This window comes from Eurypyga helias, unplaced genomic scaffold, assembly GCF_000690775.1.
Source record: "Eurypyga helias isolate BGI_N326 unplaced genomic scaffold, ASM69077v1 scaffold27266, whole genome shotgun sequence".
NCBI classification, from domain to species: domain Eukaryota; kingdom Metazoa; phylum Chordata; class Aves; order Eurypygiformes; family Eurypygidae; genus Eurypyga; species Eurypyga helias.
Window position 1 is genome coordinate 2,572 of NW_010255071.1, and position 9,225 is coordinate 11,796.

The window sequence follows — 9,225 nt, forward strand, 5'->3', positions numbered from 1 at the left end:
GAAATCTTTCATCATGGCCCTGCAAATTGCTATGGATTCTGAGGTGAAGGCGCCCTCTCGTTTGAGTAAACTCCTCTTACTCTCAAGAACAGCACTTCTAGATAAGGAACGGGTAGCACATGTAGGAATTCAGATCCTGGCAGGAAATGCATGTCACTTACTTAACAGTAACTATTGCAGCATCTACGTGAAACCCACGGTATCTTTCAGCAATTGGCCAGACCCAATTAAAGTGAAGCCCATACATACAATTTTGATCAAAATCAACTATTCAAAATATATATAGAGAAAAGGTTTTCTTCAGAGTTTCCTTTAAATAAACAAACAGATTATTTGTAGTTCTCCTGAGTGCAGCTGCCTCAGTTGGATTATATCTCATATTTCCAAACAACTGTAAAAGCTACAATAACTTTGATTTTAATTCTGCTAGAAACTGCTTTTTGGATGACAGCTTACCTTGAACAATGATATCATCATCCAAATATATTACTTTCTCATGTTTCGGGATAAGCAAAGGAAGATAAAATCGAACGAAGTTCAGCTATTAAACAGAAAAAAAGGTAGACTAAGTGGCAAGTGTCTATAACGTAGCGTTCTCATGCTTGTCTCTCATAACAATCAGTTTTAATTTCTCTATTCACTGAGCACGTGCCAGCGATCATTCCCTTCCCCTCCCCCCTCCCCCCCCCAGCTTTACTAGTAACTTTAATCCATTATTATGTATCCCCATTTGATTCACTACAGCCCTGTCCAACCTGCTCTAGAGGAACCTGCTCTGGCAGGGGGTTGGACTAGGTGATCTCCAGAGGCCCCTTCCAACCCCAGCCACTCCGTGATTCTGTGAAACCTTTTCCACATTAGGAATGTCACAGGCTCAGAGAAGGGCAGTAAGAATCAACATTCTGAACAGACACAGATTTTTCCAGTCGTGCTACATCTTTCTCAGATACCAGGACAAAGACTGCACACAGTATTGAGAATGAAGGAAAACTATGGATTTGTATTTTGGCATAATGATATTCTCTATTTTGATGCTTACTCCTTCCTAATAACTTCTAACATCTGATTTGCCTCTTCTGACAGTCAGCAATGCTCTAGATTAGTTGTCAGCCTCTCAATTAACCCTGGATAACAGCAGAATGCATCTAATTCAGCATCATGGAGGCACAAAAAGCACTATTAATTCTTCCCTCTCATAAACTGTGAATACATTCTTAAAGATACAACAGATTCAAATCACCAAGTCCATGGCACCAAATAGTGAGGTCCCAGCAAGGCAGACAAGTTGCAAGGAGCTGGTTACAGTGCACCTGTCCTTCTCGAGTGAGGGCGTAGAGTTTGGACCTGATGTCACCTCTATGGCTTTACATCCCCCACCTCCGCCCGGTAATGGGACAGGGATCTAGGACATTTTCAAGCACCTAATAAGCATTAAAACCCCTGAAAATTTGTTATGCAGTGTTCATTTACTCACAGGTTGCAGTAGTTCAGGACGTGAGGCATCTTGTCTGATTTTTCCTTTTAGCACCATAGGGTTGAATTCCACAACCTTAAATTTTATTTCTTTCAGTTTAGACTTTTCAATCCATCTTCTGGGATAAACAAGAAGTGATAAAAGAAACAGTGAGAGTGAGGCAAGTACTTCCAGTATTAAATTCACAGACTTATCGGAGAAAGAAAAGCTCACTTTATTCTATGTCAAGACAGAATCACTTATGTCTACAGCTACAGCACAGACATTTGTTTCACCTGTTCTTAAACACCCCAACAAAACCAAAAACAACACCCAAAACCCCCAACAAAGCAAATGCCCCACTCCACTGCCAAAACCAGAGCTCCACATGTTGCCTAAACAACCCGTCCTTCTCCATCGCTAGCATTAGCGAGTCCAGAGGAGGCCACAAAGATGCTCCGAGGGCTGGAGCACCTCTGCTATGGGGACAGGCTGAGAGAGCTGGGCCTGTTCAGCCTGGAGAAGAGAAGGCTCTGGGGAGACCTTACAGCCCCTTCCAGTGCCTGAAGGGGCTACAAGGAAGCTGGAGGGGACTTTTTACAAGGGCTTGTAGTGACAGGACAAGGGGTAACGTGTTTAAATTGAAAGTGGGGAGATTTAGATTGGAAGAAGAAGATCTTCCTGGAGAGGGTGGTGAGGCACTGGAACAGGTTGCCCAGAGAAGCTGTGGATGCCCCCTTCCTGGAAGTGTTCAAGGCCAGGCTGGATGAGGCTTTGAGCAACCTGGTCTAGTGGAAGGGGTCCTTGCCCATGGCAGGGGCGTTAGAACTAGATGGTCTGTAAGGTCCCTTCCAACCCAAACCGTTCTGTGATTCCATGATTACATCCTATTTTTCTAGGCTTTCTTGCTACAGTTGAAGACCCTTTTTTCTTATCCCACCTCCTGTGCTTTTAAAGCAGAGGTTCGTTTTCTCCCTTTTACAGCTCTGCATCCTCCAAGACGACTGCCACATCACCTCCTAACAATCTTTTCTTCAGACTATTTTTTTTTTCATTTTGTCAGATTTCTTCTTTTATCCTCTGATCTGTCTTCAAAATCCTTCCTGAAGGCACCTAAAACAACTCCACACTTTTTCTCAGGTGTCAATAACGCCTGCAAGATCAGAAAAGGTTCTCTCACATCTGCTGTGGTCATATATGCCAACATGTATATCCACTAGGATGCACGCCTTTATCCTTTTTTTTTGAATTGGTGTGGTCAGTTATCATTCATACTTCTGTACTTTGCCAAATGACTACTACCAAACTCCTCCGTCACCCGGAGCCAGTGCAATGGTGCCAGATCTCCCAGCTATTCCCACCTCTATTACGTTGTCATTACTGAATCTCCCCACATTCTGCAGTTCCTTTTCCCAATTCATCATGATTAGTTTGTTTTCGGCTCTTGTCTTCCATATATCTGCTGTCTCTTTTCCAGCTTTATGCCCACTGCAGATTCATACAGTCCTCCAAAGTCTATGCCCATGCTAAGGAGAACAACAACCTGCTCCTACCTACAGGACAGAACAAAGTATGTCTGGGATATACCGAATATGCGGGATCGTAGTCTTCAGCCCAACTATGTAGAACACAACATTGGCCTCCGTGTTGCTGTAGATGCTACTGATTGCTGCTACAGCTGCCCCCATTCTGCCCGCAGCAGCGCAGATTACGACTGGGATTTCTTCTTCTGTTTCCTCAGGATTCTCCAAATCCACTACAAGAAACAAAACTGTGCATTAGAATAGAAAATTCAGAATCTTTTTATATCAGACCTGGGTCATAGGAATGAGGACGTAGTTCCATAAGCAGTGGAATCATATCACAATCACCACATCCTGTACACATCCGCATCCGACAAGGCACAGAGCATGAGCTGCCACTGCTCCAGAACTACATGCATGTTGACTGGACTATGGGATGCCTCCAAACAGAATATATAACAGAGTTCTCGGCATCTTCTACTCAGCAAGGGCACAATTCAGCCTGTCCCCCATGTAGCTGCTTATTCACGTGAAACCTGAAAAAGTTCAAATACCTGTGAGAGTTCTACTTCTCAGTTATGTTTAGTACAAAGTGAACAACAGGTCCCAGAATTATCAAAGGAAAAGGGAAGTCAAAGTGATGGTGCGATTGCACAAGCTTCCCTTCTTTGTGAAGCAGGCTAGAAAGGAAGAGTGCAAAATTTTGTACCAGCAGGAGGTTGCTAATCATAAAAGGAAAAGAAATCTAAACAATACTGAATCAGTTCACATTACTGTTAATGAAGACTTTTATCCCTAGCACTAATTAACTTAGAGAACTTGTATGGATATATTTATACAGATTAAAACATAACCATTCAACTCCTAACAGTTTATTAACACCTGACAACTCCAACACAGCACAAGTAAGAATATACTCCAGCTTCCATCTACATCAGGGACATCTGGATAAAAATTTGAACCAAAATGACAATTCTTAGTCATTGCTATCGATCTCCTACTATTTTATATAAATGAAACAGAAGTACCAGTCATTTACCTGCTTCACCCTTCGGTGCAGACGGCACTTGGTGAACTCTGTTGTACAGAATGGCGCACACAGTTAAGACAAGAAGTAACAGTAAGATCTGGTTAACTGAAACAAAAGGGAGAATTTGTTAACAATCAGTGTAACAGGCTAATTCCCAAGTACCTTTAAAAAAAAACCATAAAACCACTTGGCAGCCAGTACACATCATAACCTGTTTTTGCTGTGTTTATCAAATTCTCCTTTCTCTTGTTATTTGTCAAACTAAAAAATATATGTTAAAAACATAATCTTTACCCAGTTACAATAAGTTCCAACCATCTGTTTTTCATAGATAATTGCTCACTAAATCATTAAGCTCCCAATATATATGGATTATCCACACTAGGAAATTCACATCTTTCTGATTTTTACCAGGAGCCTGGAAGTTTCTTTTCTTGGCTAGTTTTTTGTCTGTTTATCACTACAGGATTTCCTGAGTGAATTCTTTTTCCCTAGCCCTTTCCTCCCCTCACACTTCCCTGGTCAAACTTCAAACACAGAAGAATTTTTTTTTTTTCATTTCAACATTCAGATCTTCAAGGTGTATTTGAGCAAAACTCTAAAAATACTAGAAGAACAGACCCACCATGCTAATGAAACCAGAAATGTTCCAAAATATTTGAAAAACACACGAACATTTTGACATAGTTAATTCAATTACTAAAATCAAACCAAAGCAAGCAACAGTAAAGACCTCACTGTATGTTCTGATTTGCAGTTCCTATCAGAACAAGTTTAAGTTACTCAACATAAACCAGCCACGAGTAGGTGCCAGGACACTTCATGGAGTACATAGAGAATCATAAAATCATAGAATGGTTGGGGTTGGAAGGGACTTAACAGACCATCTATTTCCAACCCCCCTGCCATGGGCAAGGACACCTTCCACTAGACCAGGTTGCTTAAAGCCTCATCCAGCCTGGCCTTGAACACTTCCAGGGATGGGGCATCCACAGCTTCTCTGGGCAACCTGTTCCAGTGCCTCACCACCCTCTCCAGGAAGAACAACTTCCTGATATCTAATCCAAATCTCCCCACTTTCAATTTAAACCCGTTACCCCTTGTCCTGTCACTACAGGCCCTTGTAAAAAGTCCCCTCCCACCTTCCTTGTAGGCCCCTTCAGGTACTGGTACAACAGGGAAGGCAGACATCGCCGTCATCAACAGTGACTTTGATGATGGGAGTTCTTTGTCTGGGACTACTCTGTTAGTTTTGCACCACCATACAAGGTATTTCAGGTGTACAGAAGAGGAAAGGGAACAAAGTTCTGAACTATTTCAATCAAAAGGGTCAACTGGCCAGAACTGGGCATGAGAATAAATTGAAATTGATGAATATACATCACCAAACCTGCGCTGATTTAAACCAGCTGAAGAAACAGCCTGTTGACTTCAGAGAAATTTTGGGTGCATAACTGAAGACACTCACCCGTCCATTTTCAGCCACTGACCCTGACAGCTGAGGAGAGCCCCAAATTTCTTGGGGCCACACCTCAATTGTGAGTATGAACAGCATTAATGTGCCGAGCTCTGTAAAGAAGCCAGGTTCAGTGCTCTAGGCATAACCTACATGAAACCAGCAGCTACCTGCACTCTTAGTGGGAAATTCCAGAACCCCAGTCCCACGCAGTAAAGCAGTGAGTCATTTTAAATCAATGGGATTTAGGCGATACTTATCTAACTTAGTTAAAAGGAAAAGGCTTATTTGTCTACTTAGAGTTATGCATAATTTAAAAAAACTGGAACTGCAAGATTTCATGCAACCATTATCACGGTTGCATGAGAAATTGCATTTGACATTCCTGTCCTCTTTTGATAAGATATATCTCAAATGCTTTTAATCTCTCTTACTTTTCTTCAAAAGAGCCATGTGTCCTGCTGGATGAGAAGTGTGATCTGTGGCAAAATAAAAATTTAAAAATAACAACAAAAAAAAAAAAGAGAGAGAGAAATCATTAAAATCAGCAACGAATAATGGTTAGTTATTTCAGGGACAAGGTTTTGCATCATCAAATTTTACTGCTGACCTAGTAAAACTGAACTACATCTCTGTAAATAACTTTCTTGGAACAAATAACTAGGCTAGAACTATTACATATTGTAATTTAAGCTACTAGTAGATTGGAAAGAACAGCATTTTAATAAATTCCATCCAATCACCTACATCAGTAATAACTATGATATTTTTAATGCATTTTAAAGTAATGTGCAAAGAAGTATTAAAACACCCACTTATGCAATTTGTAAATACATTTACATTTATCTCTCACTTCACCTATAACATAACAACAATCACAAATACTAATATCTTGCTGGAGTATGTTCCCAAATATAAGGGAACGTAGCAGCTTACACTGGAGCAGTGTCTTTCAGACTCTCAGGAAATTTCAGAGCAGCAGTGAAGATACTTCCTAGCAGCAGTACCCTTCACTAGCACTAAGGGGGGAGTTTGTGCAACGTGGCTTGTATTTGAGCCCGTTATTTGTGATGCTGAAGAAAATGAGGGAGCCTTCGCTAAAACTGTACTTCTAAACCAGCCCAAGAGTGGTGGAAAGCACAGAACATAACGCCTAAAATACAGGATTATGGGAAATAAAACATTCACTTGAATTCTGGACCCAGAAACTACTGTTTATGAAAAAATAAAAAATCCCACAACAAAAGGAAACAATAGTAAGAAACAGCGCCAAAATTGCAGGGTGGGGTGGAGGGGAGGGAGGGGAAAATACAACTGTGTGATCTAACCTTTATGCTATGGTAGTTGTACATAGGACAGAAAACAATTTTCCCTGTTTCCATAGATACAGATATGGACACATTACAGCATAGATAAGGATGCATGGTGGTTTCTGGGCACACATAAAAATGAAGTTTATGCCAGCTCCTTGAGAAGACAGATGGAACAGCAAGAATTCTTGAAGCCTGAGTCACAAAAACGACCGCCTCTCTTTGGTTAACGCTCAGGTTCCGGCGGCATCCTAAATGAGTCTCTGCTTCGACTAACAAGTTAAATTACAATAAAAATATTAAAAAAGCTAGGATGTGGCTTTGTTTACACATCACTTATACTGGTATCTATTTAGGTCCCAAGAGATGATTAAATTGTGGTGAGAGAGGAGTATTTCTGAAAATCCTTTTGCAACCGCAGTCCTTATCTACACTCCAGCAACCCCCTCTCTTCATGTGGCATTCATTTACGGAGAGAGGAAATCAAGCTTATCAGTCAAAAAAAAATAAACAAACCCAACAAACCACTGCTGCTGCTGCTGAGAAAGCCCTTCTCTCACACATCACGCGCAAGCATTGCCTTCTCATCCATTAAGCTTATCCATCAAAAAAAAAATAAAAAAACCCAACAAACCGCTGCTGCTGCTGAGAAAGCCCTTCTCTCACACATCACGCACAAGCATTGCCTTCTCATCCATTTAAAAAAGTTACTCATTTAGGCAATCAGAGAGACAACAGAACCTCCTACACGCCTGGAGCAACTTTTTAACCCCACTTTAGCTAATCACAACCTTCCACCGATTTCCGTTGAGCTGACTACTCTGTTGTAATTAACGTTTGCGATGATAACAATACTGACGATCACTGCCAGATGGAAGCTGGATAGCCACAGCTTCATTGGCATCTTCATAAATTATTAAATCAATCTAAACTGAACCACGTTTTAAATTCTTAAATCCAAACTAGACAGACTCTCATACAAATTTGAGTTCCCAAACCAGAGCATTCCTAAGCCTCAAAAACTCAGATTCATTACCCACTAATTTTTAAGGAAAGAGAGGAATATTTGTTCCCCTGCAATATTTACTCAATTTTTCCTGACTGTAGACATTAGTTCCTGGAACCTGGCAGTCCCTGAGTCTGTTGCCAAATCCTGTAACAAAACGAGGGGCTGCAGAAGGGAAAGCTCAGAAACAGTGACATTACTGCTGAGATATTTCCTGCTTAATTAGTCTTTTTACCTCTTCAAAGCAGCACAGTGTTCGGGACTCCTCTCTCCTGAAGAGCTGTAGAGCTATTCAGTCGGATCCTAGACAGCCCACAGCTGTAAGCACTCTTGCCAAAGCTTCCTTGACCATCATCCTCCTTTGAAGTCCCCCACGGAAGGGCCTTACAGGGCACAGTAACAGTTTTAAGATTCAATTCCTTCTCCAAACGCTTCAAAGTTTACTTTGGAGTTGCACTGGTTTTCTTTTCTTTCTCTGCTGCTGAGGAATAGCACAGCGTCCAGACGCTGCACGGGAGGAATGAGAGCCCATAAACCACTTCCAGATGTGCAGAACGATGGTGCAGCCCCAGATCTGGCAAACCTCTGCCTCAGAGCTTCGGCTAGCAGATTGCAAACAGATCCCAGAAGACAATCTTAAGGGGGTGGGGGGAAAAAGAAGGGAACAAACCCTTTCATAAGTTACTTCAACTGTCTAGCTGCAGGTTCGGTTTCTAGTCGTTATTTACAGTAAATGTGAACAGGCAACTAGCATGCAAGAGCCAAACAGCAACATGCCAAAGTTAAACGGAAAGCCAAGGTCTTCCCAGTGTCTGTTTGCAGAGCTCTTGCAAGCCAAAAGCTTAGGGAAATCTGCAAAATTCAATTCTGAACGTGCATTTTGACTCATCTCTTTCCCAAACCTTCGAGCAGTTAAGAGAATCTGAATCCACGGGCTTGGTTTGGCTTCAAAGGGACCTTAGACCAAGGTAACTAGGGCAGTTGATACTCTGCCTCCCGAGCTCTCCTGGAATGCTTTTGCAGTTGTGTATCACTTCTTTTATTCAAATTCTCTCCCTCCCTCCTACGAGCCTCTCCCCTGTATGATAAAGGGCTGTTTCGTCACAAGATTTCCAGGAGTACAGAAAGCAATAATGATATTCAATCCCAAACTACTTTTCCTAATTTTATCACGAGGCAGTGCAAAACTGAGGAGGTGTGTTCAGCCCAGGATGTAAAAATGGTGTTTTAACTGAGGAGCGCTGTTCCGTTTGCAGGAACCGAAAACGCGGCGTTCCCAGCGCAGGTCTCAGACCCGCCCCGCCGCTGCTGACCCCACGACCGAAACCCGGGTTTGAATCGCAGCCTGGGGCCGCCCCCACATCCCCGCCCTGGCCGGTGACACGACGCGGGGCCCTGGCCGAGGGGCAGCAGGCCAGCACCCCTCAGGCGACCACCGCCTCGCGCG

General features: G+C 42.3%; 1 protein-coding gene across 1 annotated transcript; it reads right to left on the bottom strand.

Annotated features, from left to right (window-relative positions):
* Window positions 1-456: 456 nt before the first annotated feature.
* Window positions 457-8,284, bottom strand: LOC104510844 (glycosyltransferase 8 domain-containing protein 2-like; the record flags this gene model as incomplete). Its single annotated transcript, XM_010153218.1, has 6 exons — window positions 8,014-8,284; window positions 5,897-5,941; window positions 4,016-4,111; window positions 3,041-3,209; window positions 1,475-1,592; window positions 457-541 (listed from the first exon to the last, which is right to left on the bottom strand). Coding segments are annotated over exons 2-6 (487 nt in total), but the record flags the coding sequence as incomplete, so codon positions are not given.
* Between the last annotated feature and the right edge of the window lie 941 nt (window positions 8,285-9,225).